The following is an 18,967-nucleotide window of genomic DNA, read 5'->3' as shown; positions in this document are numbered from 1 at the left end:
CAAATGGGATACACCCTCCGGCGGGTACTTTACAGTTTCAAATATATAAAATTAAATGTTTGTGACACATACACACACACACTTTATAAATATATACATATATAATTTATTTTTTATAAGTTTATATACAGGAGATGAAATCCCTTACAATGTTTGCCAAAAAGAAGACACAAACTACCTTGCATTTACATTCATTTATAAAAGACGCATACAACCATACAAGAAGCACACATTCTGCACTGTTGAAAGGGTTTGATAATAAAAGATGAACCATGCAAATGAACCAGAAGGACACCATGGAAGACTACTGCATCACTATATAACACAACCACTGAACGTGAGTGATGCTCTATTGAAACAGGAGATATGAAAGTGTATTGCACAAAAGAGGTCTTCCGTCAACCCTTAATATGATAAGAAGTTTGCTGTGTGCTGTTCCAGAGTGACATCTTTTTGCAAGTGGGTGCAGGTGTTCCTTTTTTAAGCAGGGATGGAAGTGGGCTGGGGAAGAAATCGTTTTGTTTCATTGTGGTTACAAACTTGTCGTCGGAAGAAAATAAGTCAGTGATGCGACGCCCTTTGGGATCAGTGCTAAAGTGCCAGTACGCCGTCATTCAAACGCACAAACCCAACAAACGTGTTGTCGGCTAGTAGCTTAACACCTTCGCAACATCATCATCTGGATGATCTATTGCTTATGTAAAAAAAAAAAAGCCTCTCGTCTGTTTCAGAGGTCAAACTAGTGCAAATCTTTTCAGTTAAGGTGAATTATCGGAGGACCGATATATGAGGACCAGGATATGGTCAAAGTTTTAGTAGGAAGCGTCTTACGGTACGAATACCGCCATTTGGCAGCGACTTGTTTGTATCACTTCATTGCTTTAGAACCCCCCCACAAAATTAACCTATCTGAGCTAAATCGTTATTCTTATACAAGGAAGGTTTTCAAACATCAGTACCTTGTTAATACCATGAGTAACACACTTAAGTCACATTAGTAAAATACTCCAGACAATCCTAAAATGCTACGAATACGACATTGCTGTTAAGGATGCATAAACCATTAATAGGGAGTTAAAACACACACTAAACACCATTGTCTTTTTAAAAAAATGTCAACTTTTCAAAGCTCTCCCACCAGTTTGCTTGTTCAGTCAACACAATCACACACACACACAACGTCACACTGCTTCGGCTGATGTTTTCTTTTTGACATGTTCAGCATGCAGACACGCTGACAGTTGGGAGATGATGGCGGAAGCTTGGATGTCTTCGGGGCCGTTCACATTCCAACTTTTACAAAAAAAAGTTGAGCAATTTATCAAAATATTTGTGGAGAGAGTGTTATCAGAAAAGGTGTAAACGTCTCTCTTTCACACTGTGCAAACCGCATCGCTTGGAGGAGAGGGAGGAGGAGAATGCAGCAGGTTAAGTTTGGCAGCGCAGCAGTTTAAGGGGTGACAGCAGTTCCAAGAGAGGAGGGCAAGGGGCGCTGGTGGAGCCTAGCTCTGAAGCAGGATGGGGTCCTCCAGTTCTTGAAAGCCAGGCACGGAGCCGCTCTGGCTCTCCCCAGAATCCGAGTCGTAGGTGTCGGGCAGCTCAGCGAAGCCCCAAGCCAGCTGGTCGTCTTCAAAGTCGGAGCGAGGCTGCACAGCCACATCGCCGCCCTCGTCCTCCTCGTTAGAGTGGAAGTCCTGTGGAATGTAGAGCATCTCGGGGTAGTTGCGCGACACCAGGTCGCTGGTGGTGGCGAGCGACACCTTCCGGAAGGCGATGAGATGCATGTGGGAGTATTTGACGTACTTGTAGCGCTTGAAGCCCAGCGACTCCACCGCCACGCGCCAGCTGCGCATCATGAGCGCGTTTCGGTTCTGGTGGGAGGAGTCGGGTGTGATGATGAGCAGCAGGCCGTGCAGCTCCAGCAGCTCGTGGGCCTTCTTGCAGCAGATCCAGCGCTGGTATGGTGAGGGAAAGTAGGACAGGAGCAGGGAGAAGACCACCACGTGAAAGAGCTGCGCCGGCAGGGCGTCGATGGGGTTGTGCAGCAGGCGGAGGAAGGCCTCCACGGAGTCGCCTGCCAGCTGGAGGGGCCGCTGCAGCTGAAGGTTGAGGAAGTCGCACTTGTACACGCTCTGAGGAAACATGAGGGCGCAGAAAATCAGCATTGGAAGTTCATACTATTTACACGTCAGCTTTATGGTTGCCCTGAGGGTGCGACATTGAACTGTAAAACTAAAAACAACCGTGTTGCATTCAAGCTCTCACAGGTCACATAAAATTTGAACCAAGTGCTCTATTAGGATGCTTTGTTCGGAAATGTTCCACATGGACTGTTAAAAGGCGCAACAACACCGGCGCGCCCTCATGAGTCCCTTCTGGAGGTGTCTGCAGGAAAACACTTGACTGACATCAGTGTGAGGCTGAAACCCACCTCTACCGCAGGCACAATGTCGATACCGACTGTGAGGAACTCGTCAAACTTCATGAAGGGGTTGAAGCAGCTTCCCACATCCAGGAGGCGCATTTTCCCCACCTGAGTCAGCGGACTGCAACACATGACCGGTTCATTTTAGACGGAGTTCCTCTTGGCATAGTTCACATACTGTAATGCTGCTTATTTCTGACTACATACAGTACTTCATGTAGTAGGGCTGTAACGCTATGCCATTATCACTGTCGCACTTTGGACACCACTGGGTTACAGTGTTTCTTTTCAGGAAAGTAACAGTAAGAGTTTGAAGAGTGTGAATGATCATTTTATGTTTAGTAGATGAAAGTTCCTCATTGGCTGAATTGCAGCATTAAGGTACTCGCGACACCAAAACATGGCAATCGTGTTATTTCCGCCGTGGAAAAACAACATTTAAAAGGCATATTTCTGATGTTAGATGTGCGCTGAAAGTTGAAATATTTATGATCCTTTTACAATTTTCCTCATTTCTTCCGGGTCTGGAGCCGGAGGAGCAAGTGACATCAAAACCGGACAGTCTCACCCGGAACTTTCCCTTCACTGGCTTGTTATAGTGGTATCTGTTGTAGTGTGCGACAGTAAATCCAAAGTGTTGTCTTTGATTCACCACAAATCTGAGAATAATATGGGTTTTCTTGCCAAATTGCTTGCTAAACAACAATTGTTGTCTATCGTCTTCAGGTCTGTGCAATGTGCAAAGAGCAATCTGATAGCTGTGGCTATCGCTGCCAGTAAAACACATACTTCTTACAACACAATATTAGTGAATGTTATTGTTGCGAATGTCACTTTCTTTACATGCGTTCATGGCTGTGTTTGCACCTGGTTGTTGGTGTCACCTGCAAGTGTTCTCGACGTTAATTGAAAACATGGACTGCTGTCACTGTTCTATTTCTAGCCTACCTTGCAGTCGATCTGTCAGTTTCAGTCAGTAAATCCAATTTTTTTTTTTTTTACTAATCTATTCTAGGAATTTTAGAATTATAGTATGGGGGTTCATTCCAGGGCTAAATAAGCAACGATCGCTGTTCACTGGTCTTTAATTTTACAGCTGTCGGCGTGACATACTTGTGGCCATTTGTGTGTGTGTTATATCATAGTTATCACAACACCATATCACTGAATGTTATTATCGTGTTATTGTTGTGAACATGTCACTTTATTGGCTTTGCCGTGAGTTCATGAATGCATGTGTTTGAGTCTAGTTACTATAACGTGTTCTGGTCGTGATGTCACAGCCAAGATGGCGTCGGTTCAGAAAACTCGCTGGGGGTCGTGTCAAAATCACTATTTCATTACACTCTAATTTAATAGTTATTTATCTATGACAGCAGTATGACAAAAATGTTTTATTCAGTGAATACTTTCATTTTGTTATTGATTTTGTCTCCACTTTTTTTGGTGCCATGATGACTAATAGTTCTAGCTTGGAGCTTTGTTCTCCAGCTCAACTGAACAATGGCAGCACTGCTTTCGTCTCATCCACTTGTGCTTACCATTTACGAACTGCTCTCTTTAACATGATGTGTACCATGTGGGAAAGCTGTACTGAATTGAAGGCTCTGTACTGGAAAACATATGTACTGTTTGTTATACCGTTCGTATGTAGCGGTAGCAAGTTACCTTAGGACGGAGCCGGATGTCTGTGCACTTGCAGACGCTTCAGTCGGCCCTGTGGCGAAAGAGGCGCTTTTCTCATCCTTCTCCAACATTCTTTTCATGCCACCATCCAGGAAGTACTCTTGGCAGACACTGCGGACACACAAACAACGCAACGCAATGCAATAAGGACAGCCTGACTGTAATGCAGTGTGAATGAATGAAGCCTCCTTCAGCTGACAGAACTCTAAAGCAGCACTCTGCCAACTTTTTGAGCCCACGGTGCTCCAGACGTCACAGTACCGTATTTTCACAACCATAAGGCGCACTGGATTACAAAAGGCGCAGTCTCAGTTACAGGTGCTATTTCTGTATTTAACACATACATAAGGCGCACCGTGTTATTGGGCGAAGGCATGGTGAAACATACGGGAGCATGTATGCACACCAAAATATAGTGTGTCGCTCAGGAATCAGTGAGGAAGCGATAGTGCTTTATTTCTTTGGACAGATTAAGAACAGAACTCTAACTTAGTTTATCAAACCCACGTGAAATCAGGAAGGTCATCACTCAACACAACAGTCTCAGTCATGGTGCACAACTACAAACATCACACAGCAATGCAGCAGATAGACAAAAACAGACAAGACAACACAGCTGTTTGTGCAGAACAATAACTAACAACTATGTAGCTCAAACATGTAACTTTAACAGCATTTGCACCCAAACAGTACCGCAAAGCACGCTGGGGAACAGGAAGTGCTCCCAGCAAAGCTACAATACGCTAGCCTGCATGAACGCTAAAACATACACGAGCATGCATGCTATCGTATGTTTTTAAAAAGGTAGCGGGAGCAAAACTGAGGTCGGTTGTACTTTAAAGTATTTAACAATGTACTCACGTTATTTTTGATCAATCCTTATCCACAAATCCATTAAAGTCGTCATCTTCTGTATCCCAAATGAACAGCGGGGCAAGTTCTCCATCAAACACGCCAGGTTCCCTCTCGTCATTGTAAGAGTCAGTCTCGTTGCCGTGCGGCTCCTCAGAAATGATGCTGGCATTTGTGAATGCTCCAACAACACTGCACAGTCCATTCACAAATTGTGGCGTAACTCGGGCGGCGCTGACTCCCAGTCTTAGTGAAGCTGTGTTCGGCATCTGTCATCCATCGCTCCCACGCCGCTCGCAACTTCATCTTAAACGTCCTGTTCACACTCAAGCCTCCCGGAATGATGTCAAGCTCCGAGTTCATTTGCTGCACTTGTTTTTTCACAGCGGCTGTGAGATGGGCGCGCATGGAGTCAAATAAGCAGGAACGGTGACGCATAGGAAAAAAACATCCGGTCTCTTTGCGCACATGTCACTCATTTTCTCCTCGTACTTCCAGCCCTTTGATTTGTCTTAACGATGACTCCAGCTGGCAACTTTTCTTTACGCAGTGTCTTCCTCTTAAAAATCACCATAGGTGGCAGCTTCTGTCCATTACCATGGCAACCAAGCACAACAGTAAAAGCAGACTTCTCGTGCCCCATTGTGTGTATCGCTACCGTGCTGGTCCCCTTCTCTACTGTGTGGTTCACCGGGATGTTGAAAGTGAGCGGCACGTCGTCCATGTTGGTGATGTGGTTGGGCTGGATGTGTTTGTCTGCAATGTTTTTACTGTAGTAGGAGCGGAAGATCGCCAGCTTTTCCTTGTAATCCGCTGGATGTTGCTGCGCCACGGTATCCTTGCCCGGATGGATAGATGGCGCCACTTCATAAAATATACCTACATAACTACTGGGGGCGTGCCTTTAGGTCCTCAGTCATGTCCACCTTTCCTCTATATAAGCAGCGCGTCAGCAGGAGATGCTTCTCAGTCAGTCGAGCAGAGCGTACAGATTTTGTAACTCTGTGCACACACAAGGCGTGCCGCATTATAAGGCGCCCCGTCCATTTTGGATACAATTTTCAGACTTTTAAGTGCGCCTTATGGTCGTGAAAATACGGTAATCTAATGCTCATGTCATCTAGCGATATATAGAAAGAACGCAAAGGACAATATCAAATGAAAACACTGCACAAAACATACAAAATACTGAATGACCATCTGTGCCAGCCTGTAATTTGTTTTCAAGAGAGAAGATAATAGTGTAGCTTGATGATGACAGAAATAATTGGACAAAAACAGCAACAACGTCTTCAATGCCATTTTTGGAAAGTTCTGGATGGTTCCTTTTAACTTTAATAAAAAACGACGGAACAAAGAACTTGTCCACGCACATAACACAAAAGATGTGGCGGATGAGCATGCTTGGAAGCAACAAATGTTTACATTTTACTTCCTGGGAAGTTTTTTTCAGCAGCCCCGGTGAGAAAGCTTGTTAACTACTTTGTTACTGCATGGATGCATTTGACCCCGTGGTGGCGTCACAGTAAAACACATGAATTGTACATTATTATGATGATTATTATTATGCAAAATAAACTATATTAAATTCTAAAATGGCTGTACATTAACATTATATTCAACGTTATTTCCAACTAAATAAATAAATGGTGGTGTCCACTGATTTTTCGATTGCGTCCGACTGTTTTTTGTGGCCCGGTGGTTGGAGACCTCTGCTCTAAAGACAATGTCACGTGCGTCTTTACCTGCGACACCAATCGATGCGGCCCTCCCCTTCACAGTTCACGGCCCAGTGGTTGTCGGCGAGGTTCTTCATGGCAAGGGCGTACTCGCTCAGCGTCTGCTCGTCCTCGCAGTGCTCACGCCAGATCTTGTCAAAGTCGCCCACTGTCGAGGGCAGGGGGGAGGGACACCCCGAGAAAAAAGAAAGGTACAGCATGAAAGAGTGTTGTGCCAAGCAGTGATGCCACAGCAGCACATACTCAGAAGAGGAAGCGTGACAAGGAGTGGCGGTAAACAACAGTAGCAGGAGCAACCAGAGGGCATGACCACTGTGATTCAAGCAGATCACACGTTGCTTATTAACCAATCATTTGGTTAGCTAGCCCACACTGGAGCGTCCAAAACAACCACAATTCCAGGGTTCCAGTGCCAGGACATTTAAAGCATCTTTCCCTGCTCTTACATGACAATGAACAATGCTAAAATGTGACTTAAAACATTTCATCTGTACGCTGTTACAGTATATACCACTAATTAATACTGTCAGTGCATTCAAGGCAAAGTCCACCTCGTGCACGGCACTGTGGCAAAAACAAGCTGATGTGCTATAAATGTTTTGCAGACTTCCCGTTTTGGCACATGCTCTTTTCTGAACTGGCACTCTCAGAATGACGTATAACACTGCTGAACAACACTAGCACAAACATATTGTTAAATGAATACATCAGTGTCAATCAAAACTGTAGCCATACCCTCATTGCAAACGTTAAGAATGTGAATATAACTCAATAACTTTTATTTCAGTAGTTTAATTCACAACACAGTGAAATATTTCAATAAGGTATTTGTTAATTTCTTAGTATTTGAAATTGAACTCCTAAAATCTAATAACTTTGCACCCCACAGGTTGCAGCGTTTCGTGGTTACAAACATGCTCCCATAAATTAAGATTAAAAACTTTATTTTGGTCCATAAACACTTGACTTGCTCAACAACTAGTTACAGCGAATTAAGACGCGGTGCAAGGATGTCTCGTGCCTGCCTCATTCAGCTACACTGAGTGGATAACATTGCCTATTAATTCACTTACTTAATTTTGTCTTCCAAGCATCAGGCAGGTTCTTCTGGTGGAAATGCGCAAAGTAAAAAAAAAAAAAAAAAAAAAGCCATCACCTATTGAAAATGAACATAAAAAGCTCCAGAGAGAGGAGAAACACTCACCAATATTGGCCGCACTTTTGGTCTTAATTGTTTGATGGTCTCAACCATTATTAAGGATAAAGATGGTATCCTTGAGCATGTTAAAAGGATCTGCTCCTATGAAAGAGACAGTAATAACTAAGCGGTACAGCAGCCTTATCATTGGCTGGAAAACCAGAATCAATATTCCAGTGAGCCTTATGTTGATGTATTCTAATTTATAGCGACATACCGTTACGTTCAAATACTGTATGTTTTGGACTTTATATTCAGGTTAGTAATCAAAGAGGAAAACATGTCCCAGCTAACTAGATAATTCTTGACTACCGGTAGTTTATTTGAGCCACACACAGTGGCAGTGGTTCTCCAGGTGTGAGGTGGGCGCCAGAAAACTTCACTGGCTGTGCATTAGCTTAAGAAAAATAAATAATTTTTTCTTCCCCAAACAGCTATATTTGAAAGGCAAAATCCACACTCTGGCTGCCTGCTGCTCCTCAAAGAGATGGGTTAAATGCAGAGATGAATTTCACTGTATATTAAATATGTGATAAATTAAAATTATTACCATTACTGACTTTGGAACTAATCTTTGGTTTAGTGCTGGTTCATGTTTAACATTTCTTCAAATTCAATTCTGCCTTGTCAACGCTTGCCTGTTGGTATTCTGAAATATTCAACCACTAGTTACACTGGTGGCGTTTAAGTTGGTGCTAATGTTTGCCAGCTTAAATCATGCCTTACTAGACTATATAACCTGTTGTTGTTTGAAGTTTCAAGTAAAGTTTATGCACAATCGTGAGCCTCTATGTGGTCTATTAGTGGTATTGTGGCCACCGCGTTTAAAAGGCCTCTCCCGGTTATGGCAGCCGACAGCAGACAACGTGAAGCTGTCGCTAACAAGGTCTCAAAAGAGTGGCAGCGACTGAGAATAGATACTTTAAAAGGAGATAAAGCTCCATTTAGTGTCGTTCTGAAGAAGGAGCTAGCATTCCGTTAGCAAAGAAGCGGACGTGTGGGCCTGCTCACCTTCTCTGTATTTCCTGCGGAGCTTTCTGTGGACGTTTTTAACCACCCCCGAAAGTTTCTCCTGCTCCTTCTTGCTCGGGGCCGCATCGGGAATGGGTACGTAGAACAACCCCGGGTGTCTTTCAGTCTCCCCCGTTTCAACGTCGTCGCTGAGGTCCATAACACCGGTATTTGTAACCTCCTCTGTGGTGGCTTCCTTTTTTTATTTTTTTTTAGTCTTTTTTTGCTTCAACCACCAGCGAGCCGGCGGCGCACGTGCCAACAACAGGCAAGCTGATTGGCTAACTGTTGCACACACGTGCTCACAAGTGACATTGCGACGTCAAATCACAAGCTGGAAACGTTCACTGCCCGTCGTGAGACGTTCACCGCACCTCGTAAACTTTGGACTTAATATCACGACGAAATGCAACGCAGAATACTACTTATGCAAAACAACAACGACTTAAAATCTCACTGACAAATTATGTGATTTTCATGCATATATATACCCTCACATCCACACAGTCAAATCAACAACATGAAGGCACAAACACGACCAAAAATGTTATCAAATCAACCATGTTAGTTAGCAAAATAATAGCACAGGCAATATGGTAGCGGTGTATGTTTTGACAAATTTTCACAATTGTTTGTGTGCAGCCATTCAGGAGAGTTAAATAATTTTTCCTTATGACTATACAGTATATTCCGGATGTCCAATTAAAAAACATAGTGCTTCCAAAAAATTTGATTCGATATTGGTTTGCCAGTCAAGGTATATATTTTTTGTCATTGTTACACATTGTTAGTCAAATACAACCACCTACTATTGTTTGACATGAGGCATTAAACAAGTGAACGACACACTTGGCTGTTAATTGGCATGGCGTGGCGTCCACAGTTTGAGAGAATTAATCAAAAATAGAAGACAAGGAAATGCTTTTTCTTCATATAAATGTTGATGTGAATGTTTAACGTGGTTTCATTTGTTAATTCAGCCCTTTGTGTCATCTTTCATGGGATGTTTTTCTCCTTGGCACAAGAGCCAAACCACAGAAATCAAGTAGAGGCCAAAACAGGCCAGAAAGTCGTAATAGTAAGCTGTGACTACAAACACCACTAACAAGGTGGCAAACAGCAAAGTTTTGGAGATGCAACCACAGGAACAAGTCTCTCTCCACCAGGACGCCTTTCTGATAGTGCTCGGAGGCTCTCTTGACTGTGGCTGAACGTGGACATCCGCTGCTTGTATACTGTCACGGCTCTCCTGAAGGCAGCCGAGATGTTCCTCATCTGCAGCCTCGCTGATGGACGGCATAGGTGTGGACAGCGGCTTGCTTCGGCTGATAGAGGTCCTTTTACTTGGGTTAAAAACCACATCGGCTTGCTGTTCTTTGGCGGGACGTGCGCCGGTGTGGACCGCCCGCAGGCAGTGCATGTACAGCTCCACCTCGTCATCCGAATCGCTCTCGTTGCTCTCATTGCTCGTTTGGCCGCTCCAGGGTTCTTCGTTCGCGTCTTGGCCATGCAGTGTCGCAGTCTTTTCCCCATCATCTTGGAGATCCGTTTCATCTGGGGTCCTAGCAGCTGGTTTTTCACTTTGATATTCTCTGAATCCATCATCCTCCTGTAGATGATTCAGAAGAGCATCCTCAAGCTTGCTAGGATCAAACTCCAACCTCTGGACTGCTTTTAGTTCTTCTTTTGCATCTTGTCTGGATCCATCATCCTTGTGTAAACGATTCAGTAGAGCATCCTCAAGCTTGCTATGACTGAACTCCAACCTCTGGACTTCATCTTGTGTGCTTTCTTCCACATCAACGTGCTGTGAATGCTGCATATCTTCATCTCGCTCATCTGTAACCACCTCATCTTCATCATCAACCTTCTCCAACATCTCAACCTCCATTTTGCCTTCTTCCATCTTTACAAAGTCTTGCAGCGTTTCTGAAGTTCTCTGTGTAACTTCTCCAGCTTGCTTTTCCAGCTTTGTGGCTTCAAAGTCTTCAAACATAACGCTCTCCACATGCTCCTCTTCTCCAGTTTTGATCTTGCTCTGGGATGGCACAAGCTCTTCTGCCTCAGTTGATGTGACGGCCTCAGTTTCTTCTATCAGGTGGTCATGTTTCTGTCCTTCTTCATCTGGTAATATCTTCATTTCCTCCTCCTTGTTCATCATTTCCCGGTCTTTGACCTCAATATTCTCAGTGTAGCCAAATGTCTCTTCATTTGGATTTTTGGTCAAGTGTGATCGGTTGAACGTGATTGGTTCAGCATCTTTGCCTCCAACCTCAACTTCATGGAAATCGGGCCTGGCCTTGCAAGGTTCCTCGGGAGTTTGCGGAAATGTCTGAGGTATTTCAACAACCTCTTCCTCCTCGGGTCCGACACAAGAATTGCAGATGTTCTCATGTTCATTGATGGCTGTGTAATTAATAACTCCGGGATCGTTTGAAGCCTCAGCATCTTCTGCCAGGTCCGAACCGGCCTGGTGATCCACGTTGTCGTGATCTAATTGAGAAGGCGACAGAAGCGGGGTGTCTTTCTGCGTTTCACCTGAAGCTTCACTTACTGGCAGGTATGTTGGTGGAGTGGTTTGTGAGCCCCCTGCTACTACATCACTTTTGTTGATACTTATTTCACCTGATGCCTGACTTTCAGAAACATCTTCGAGCACCTCAGGACCATTGCAAGCATCCTTCGCAAGGAGAGGAACATTCACTGAGATGTCAAAGCACTCTTGTGTTGAGTCACTATCGGTGTTTTCCTGAAGTGCTTCACGTTCTGTTGAAGCGTCTTCTTCCTCTGTGTGAGGAGCTGTCTCTTCTGGAAGTGTCAAGTGACTGTTTTCAAACACCGCACCCTCAGCCTCAAACATGTTAAAATGTTCAGCGGGAGGAGGCTCAGGATTGGACATGTCTCTGCTCCTGTCTCCTCCTGGTAATGAAGCCACACAGACGTCCAAGGGTGTCTCTGGTTCTATTTTTTTCATCTTGTGTTCCATCAGTACCTCATCACTAAATGAGTCGCCTAGTTTTCGGTTCTCTTTTTGCACATTTTCCTGATTTCCAATGGAAATTTCTTCTTTGGTGACTGTTTTGTCCTCTGGAGGCGATACATCACCTGGATCGTTTAGGGTGGCGCCATCTCTTTGAGAAAAGTAGTCCTTCACCCGAGCCATCCGGGCCGCCTTTCGCCGTTTTTTTCGACTGCAGTTGCGCCGGTTTTCGGCCTGTCCATCAATGACAAAAACGAGAGATGAATTATAATTAGAAGCACAACAATACGATGGACATCTAAGATTAAAAGAAACTACGTTCACCGATAAAAAATAAAGGAAATAGGGGGTCAGTTGTGGCCATATGTAACATTTTTGGTGTAAATGTGCTCATAATAGTATTTAAACATAACTTTAAACGTAACGCAAAATGACCCCTTATTCAGGGGGCTCCTTCTATTGGAATAAGTGTCCCAAAACAAACGCAAAAAACAAAGAAAAAGCAAGAAGTAGTTTTGTGTGACATTCAAGGCATATTTCCTGACTCAAAGGCTTTAGTATTTCAAATGTGTGAAGTAAATGGTAACAATGCAGTCGCCCAAAAATTAAGTCACAAGCAGAAGCAGGACTTATTACAGTGGTGACCAAATTGTAACCTGGTGGACATATTCGGCCTACGCCATGTTTGTTATTGGCCATTATTAATACAATATATTATTACATATTACACTAATTTGGTAAAAAGCAAATATGTCAATGTTTTTCATTAATAGCTTAGCATATACTGTATTGACCTACATTGATTGGTTCTTTAAAAGGGTCCTATCCTGCTCATTTCAGGGTTTTTTTTAATCATACTGGATCATACTGCACTATAGTCAGTTTCTTTTAATAAAATACTCTATAAATCTCAAGTTGTGTACAGTGTTCCCTCGTTTATCGCGGGGAATAGCTTCCCAAAATAGCCTGCAGTAAGTGAAATCCGCGAAGTAGCCAATTTTTTTTTACAATGATTATATATGTTTTAAAGCTGTAAAAACCCTTGCCATACACTTTATACACTTTTCTCAGACAGGGAATAACATTTTCTAACATTTCTCTATTGTTTAAACACTCCCAAAAAAGTTCAAACCTTTGTTTGAATTTTATTGATCAACCTATTGGTCGGACACAAAAATTATTAAGTCACTCACGCATATTTCACTCCTGTGACGGTGCCTTTTTCCTTTTCGTCCTGGTGTCGTTCCGATGTACTGTAGCATTTTTGTATCCTTGTTAAAACATATTGCTGCAGTCCTCCTGCTTCGAACCAAAGATTCATTTATAAACTAGCAAGCAAGCAAGCTAGCGATGACACAGGAGACATGGCAGCACATGGAGATTAGTTGACAATGGTCTACAGCCAATCAGGACGCAGAAAACAATGTGTGGGGCAGCCAGTGGAGAGCGGGAAAGAGAGAGATACTCATCTTCCCACAATGCATTTCTTCTTAAAGGGCCAGGCTCGGCCTGTAACAGCGTTGATACGCTGTAATAAAAAAAAAAAAGCACTAAAAAAACAGCAAATCCGCGAAAGGTGAACCGCAATAGACCGGGTGGAACACTGTACAGGGTAAATCTGCATTCTCCTCTTGCCCGACATGCTTGGATTCCTCATATAATAGGATAAATATTGGAGAATACGGCGTCAAACTGTGCTTTGTTCACAAAACAGTTGTCTGTGAAGTGGTGAGAGCAGAGAAGCAGTGATCGTGAGGTAAGGCTTTAGCCCTCAGGTTTACATACACAATTCTTATATCTGAAAAAAGACTTTCTGGCTACCATTTTCAAGAAAATGGTTGCCATGCATGAACTTCCTAAAGTTGTGACGTAAAAAACTCAAAAGATTCCGTGGAAATCTCGTGAAGTTCTTGTATCCAGCCGTTAAAATATATATATAATATATATTAAAATGTATATATAAATATATGGACGCACGGTGGTCTAGTGGTTAGCACGTTGGCCAACAAGACCTGGGTTCGATTCTCCCCTGGGCATTTCTGTGTGGAGTTTGCATGTTCTCCCCGTGTGCGCGTGGGTTTTCTTCGGGCACTCCGGCTTCCTCCCACATTCCAAAAACATGCAGGTGAGGTTAATTGGTGACTCTAAATTGTCCACAGGTATGAATGTGAGTGTGAATGGTTGTTTGCCTATATGTGCCCTGCGATTGGCTGGCGACCAGTCCAGGGTGTACCCCACCTGTCGCCCAAAGTCAGCTGGGATAGGCTCCAGCATGCCCCCACGACCGTAATGAGGAAGAAGCGGTATAGAAAATGGATGGATGGATAGAAATATATACAAAAATGAAAGCAGGGATATGTTAAAAACACACCAACCTCATGATATGACACTTGATATGATATGACACATGCAAACATCATGTACAACCAGAGTACAATGTTTGAGACATATATGTCACTCTGAAGTTGCAAATGTAGTACCGGGCCCCTTTAATGTGGACATCCCCATTTGAGTAAGTTTAACATGCACCTGTAAATTCTTTCCATCTTCCTCTGACCAGGCATCAGGAAGTCGAACAGCTCTCCCAGAGTCGTCTTTTTCCCCAGTTGTTGGTACAACTAAGACAGAAAAAATTAAATTGTATTTGTTTATCATAAATGCATTGGTATTTTAATTTTTTTTTTCCTTATATTATGAGAAAATACAATTGTACCTGATGACAGATTTTCCTGCAATGGTGTTTCCCAAGAGTTTTCCACATAGTTTTGGCTATCAAATAATGACATGAAAACACAAACAGAATTTGTGCGTGAAGGACACATTTCAAAGTGTGTTAAAAATATGGTTGTATGGTATGTGCACTATGGCTTCACATGGATTACATAATGCTCTGTGTCTGCAAGCAGCCTGGCTGTTGACCTTCAATGCATCCAGATTGCATGTCCACACTGTCCTACCTGATTGTCTTTAGGCAACTTTTCTTCTGTGTCATCTCCTTCTGGGGGATCTCCGTCTGCTTCACTCTCTGCTGGCAGAGCACCACGTAGTTCCTGTTGCCATTGTTGGCCCAGAATGTTCCCAAGGGGGTCTCGTACCTCAGACAAAAGTCAAGACGGGATCCCTGCTCCAGGAATGGCGGCACTAAGGTGAGCTTAAAGGTGAAGCAGTCCATCTGAGGGTTGTCGGAACCGGGGCTGTACTCTGTCAGGAGGTCAAAGTGGCTGGCCCAGCCGTCCAAAGTGGTTCGCACATAGACTGCTTTATGGAAGGACAAGTTGAGGACACGGATAACCCCTTTCAGCGTGCTCGTTCCTGGGATCAACTCGAGGGACTCAAGCTCTATTTTCTGCTCCTGGACCCTCACCAGCAGATCCTCAGGAGACAATGGGGAGTGAAATGTCAGAGGAGACAGGAAGTAGTCCTCTGTAAGCACTATGTCATCTTCTTGGGACTCGAATCCTGGTAGCTTGGGCACATCCCACAAATCAAACTCCTTCACTTGCACCAAACTTAGACCCTTGGCGTCTGCAAAGGACACCCTCCTGGACGCAGAAGGCGGTGGGGAGTCTGGCTCCGAGTCCTCGTCAGTGACGGAGCTCCTTCTGCGCGGGAGAGGAGAGGACTTGGGCCGAATGCCGATCACCACCTCGCCATCATCCTCGTCCACGTCTGGGGAGTCCAATCCCGGCACAAGGAGGCTGTAGGCCCCGGAAGGTCTTGATTGTCCCTGAGACTCCATGGGGGCTCTTGGCGGGAGAGTGGACGGGAAGCCGACTGGCCAAGCCTCAGCTTCTGGCAACTGACATTCAACAAGCTCCGACTTAGCAGATGGCGTCGAGTTACGTATGACATTGTTGCAAGGGCCAGCACTAAAAATAGGCGGGAAGGGACTTGAACTATGTCCAGTAGTCAAAGCTCAGGAGCAGAAAATATTATCCCGCAGACTCTCTGAGTCACAGAAACTTCAACCGGGGCTCGTATTCCCGCCGTAAAAGCTTCATCACGCTGATAACCGTCATGGTAAAAATCAGACGGCAGGCACATAAAAGACAAGTTAACATACCTTGTCTTGAAAGTGTCGCGCTTGATGCTTTTTGGCTCCTCTGTGGCATGTCCATATTGTACCAAGGCCGTCAAGGTGAGCAAATGAAGGAGATTTTGTGGTCTGTAATCAAAAGTGAGCTAGATTGAGACCTCTCCATTGGGGACATGAGCAAAATCACATTATGAAAAGGTCACAGAAAGGTATCAGCGACAAAAAAAAGGAAAAGTGGAAAAAAAGCAGAACTAGCAGCTCTGTCCCAGCTGCTCAGAAAGATATGGTGACTTAAAAAAAATAATACTTATTTTAATACATTCATGTCAAACTCCAACTTTAAAAACTGCCTGTACGTTTAATAACATGCTTACGACAGTAGCAGTTTGACCCTGTAACTTATTAATTCCATTTCCATGATGTCCTAAATGAATCCAAACAAATCAAGATGAGGTCTGTTTCTGAAGAGTCATCGTTCCTCACTTCCTGTCTCATGCCTGATGACTTTAGTTGGCCTTTGACCTGCCAGACTTCACAGTTGGCAGTGGGGTGGCCTAATATCGCTGAGAGAGTCCCGTGACACCGCCGCAGCTGCTTGATGCTGTAACATGCAACTATACTGCCTTTTGCAATGGTGCTTTAAGACAAAAGTCAAATCTAACTGTAATTCAAGTGTACTGGGACACACTAATCAATAAACCAGGGGTCACCAACCCGTCAATCACGAGCCACTGGTTTGATCTTTGGGATTTTGTCGATCTCGAGAATATTGGGGAAGAAAATGTATTAGTAATGTACATCAGTGCCCTCCCCTCCCGGTGAGCGACCAACAGGCACGTATTTTGACCACTGAACACGCTTGTATGCCTCGCCACCCTCCAGGCACACAACCTGCAAGCTCCAGCTAGGAAACCTGTTCTCAAAACCCGGAGGTATCAGCTCACGTACACCGGATCGCCTCGCCGCGAGGTTAAGCGACACAGAGAGCGTTAGTGACAGAGCACAACAATGTGGCTGAGCACACAACAGGAGTTATTGCACGTTAATATGGCTCCAAATCTGCCCTTGCTACCTCAAAATTAAGGCACAAATATAACTCTACAGACGTGCACCTCCAAAAAAACCCTTCGCGCTGCGGCTCGTTAGGGCTGCATTGACCAGCCTCACCATCGCTCGCCCACGACACTGAGCCAACAAGTCGAGGTGTAGTTTGCTCTTAGAACCGATGACCGGGGTGGCCAAAGTGTGGCTCGGGGGCCATCCGGGACCCGTGGCTCATTTGTCATAAAATGTAAAAAACAGCAAAAATGGTAAAAAAAAAATATAGCAAAAGGCACTCGTGCAGCCCCAGACCATGACACTACCACCACCAGGTGAGAGGTACTCCCTTGTGCTGCCAGCTATTTAGATGATGATTGTCAGATACTGTAAAAATTGCTCCTTATTTGAGCTTTCCCAAAGTGACCAATTCATGCACAAAGTTGACACAGACCGGCGTTTCATCTTTCATGCACACAATGTAGAGTGCACAGGTACGCATGAAGGTGTACATGATCTCTAGCAAACATTCTCTTTCTTCCTCACCGAGCAGAAAGCTCCAGCTCTTCTTCCAAGAAGCACACTGTTAAGACCAAACGCTTTGAACACTATGTGTGTGTAAAACATCTTCAAGTTTGCATGGACAACTACAATTACAACAGTTTATCTTTCTTTTAAAACTATATTTTCCTTGCTACGTATTCAAACAACTAAATCAGCCTTTGATAAGAGTCTGACAGTTGTTGTTCTAAATTAGGACAGGCTAAACTTGTCCTGTCCCAAAGAGCACACTTTGCTTTTCATCATAAAAGACAATAAACGACGCTTGTTTGTTTGTTTCTTGTGTGTTTATACATTCAACTGCATCCATCAAATACGTCAATCTTGCGTCTCATGTGACTGTGTGGTGTATTTATTTTAGACGATAGTTAACGGACATGAGACAAAAGCAGAAATAGATCTAAATCTCTTGCTAATTTGGCGTTTGTTGTCTTTCCTCTTCCTCACACCCTGGTTGTCTAATTCAAGGAGCGGCTCCTCCCACTCAGGTAGACGCGCATCTTCATCCTCTCATCCTCACTCACTTGGAGACAACACTGTGTGGCTTTACTTCTCACCTCAACAGTAAGTACATTTCATTCTAATATTCAATATTACATTAGAATGGTCTAGTTTTTGGAGGGGATGTATTCTTTATGCAGCACCACGGGGTGTCCTGATATGCAAATATACATTATAATGTACAGTATAAGCATTCAGTGTCAGAGGTGTTAATTTACCTATATGTGTGTTATGGCTAGTTGCAGTGGTTTTTAATATTTTGGTAGCTATTTTTGAAGAGTCACTCTCGGTATGATGCAATGAAGTCATACTGTCAACTACAGTATACTGAATACTGAATTATATTATAACACATATATAGTAACGTATTATCTTTGCAAAAGTCAGAATTTGTCATGCAGCGCTAAAATTGTAAAAATTTGTCATGCAGTATTAAAAAATTGTGCAGGTGTTGTGGCTCTCAAAGTACTCACTTTTATTTTTCATTCATTTTATTTTTCATTTTCTACTCATATTCTCATTTTCATTTTAAAAATGTATTTATTGCTACTGAAAATTTGAATATTACAAAATGTAGTATATTATAACACGTTTTCAGTTTCATCATCCAGAAATGATTAGCTTTCATCCAGTTAACAGACAGGTTAGGTTAGTTTGGTTTTGTGCATAAAACCATTTAGACATTGAAAGTCAAGGGTGCGCCTATGAAAGGTTTATACATTTAAATTGAAATCAAATGAACAGCCTTAATACACTGCTGAAAATCTAGTGACACTTGCTCCTTGCTTGTTACAAATAGAGATAAATCACTTATAATCACTCTTAAAATGAATTTCTATTTATAGACTATAAAGTGCAACAGTAGTTTGAAATTGTGAGCCTGCAATTGCTGATTGAAATGATTGATGACTTACAGAAAACATGTTTAAGCTTTAGCCTT

General features: G+C 43.4%; 2 protein-coding genes across 2 annotated transcripts; both read right to left on the bottom strand.

Moving 5' to 3' along the window:
- Window positions 1–134: 134 nt before the first annotated feature.
- On the bottom strand, window positions 135–9,171 carry bmt2 (base methyltransferase of 25S rRNA 2 homolog). The gene is made up of 5 exons (XM_054777533.1): window positions 8,912–9,171; window positions 6,709–6,850; window positions 4,094–4,222; window positions 2,432–2,546; window positions 135–2,132 (listed from the first exon to the last, which is right to left on the bottom strand). The coding sequence occupies exons 1-5, from the start codon at window positions 9,069–9,071 to the stop codon at window positions 1,503–1,505; spliced, it is 1,176 nt and encodes a 391-aa protein (XP_054633508.1). The 5' UTR covers window positions 9,072–9,171; the 3' UTR covers window positions 135–1,502.
- Window positions 9,172–9,598: 427 nt separating this feature from the next.
- Window positions 9,599–15,679, bottom strand: LOC129181842 (protein phosphatase 1 regulatory subunit 3A-like). The gene is made up of 4 exons (XM_054777521.1): window positions 14,849–15,679; window positions 14,605–14,660; window positions 14,421–14,509; window positions 9,599–12,125 (listed from the first exon to the last, which is right to left on the bottom strand). Exons 1-4 carry the CDS (start codon window positions 15,628–15,630, stop codon window positions 9,888–9,890), a joined length of 3,165 nt encoding a protein of 1,054 aa, XP_054633496.1. The 5' UTR covers window positions 15,631–15,679; the 3' UTR covers window positions 9,599–9,887.
- Between the last annotated feature and the right edge of the window lie 3,288 nt (window positions 15,680–18,967).

This window comes from Dunckerocampus dactyliophorus, chromosome 5 (assembly GCF_027744805.1).
Source record: "Dunckerocampus dactyliophorus isolate RoL2022-P2 chromosome 5, RoL_Ddac_1.1, whole genome shotgun sequence".
Classification (NCBI taxonomy): Eukaryota; Metazoa; Chordata; class Actinopteri; order Syngnathiformes; family Syngnathidae; genus Dunckerocampus; species Dunckerocampus dactyliophorus.
The sequence above is the reverse complement of the archived record's forward strand: the minus strand, read 5'-3'. Positions and strand labels throughout refer to the sequence as shown.

Excerpts from the sequence above, each read along its gene's own strand:
- LOC129181842 (XM_054777521.1), bottom strand. The coding sequence starts at position 15,630 with ATGGAGTCTCAGGGACAATCAAGACCTTCCGGGGCCTACAGCCTCCTT. Across the intron at positions 14,661-14,848 it reads AGTTGCCTAAAGACAATCAG|CCAAAACTATGTGGAAAACT; the intron begins GTAGGACAGTGT and ends ATTATTTGATAG. Across the intron at positions 12,126-14,420 it reads AAGATGGAAAGAATTTACAG|GCCGAAAACCGGCGCAACTG; the intron begins GTGCATGTTAAA and ends ATTGATGGACAG.
- bmt2 (XM_054777533.1), bottom strand. The coding sequence starts at position 9,071 with ATGGACCTCAGCGACGACGTTGAAACGGGGGAGACTGAAAGACACCCG. Across the intron at positions 4,223-6,708 it reads CGCATCGATTGGTGTCGCAG|TGTCTGCCAAGAGTACTTCC; the intron begins GTAAAGACGCAC and ends GTGTGTCCGCAG. Across the intron at positions 2,133-2,431 it reads ACATTGTGCCTGCGGTAGAG|AGCGTGTACAAGTGCGACTT; the intron begins GTGGGTTTCAGC and ends ATGTTTCCTCAG.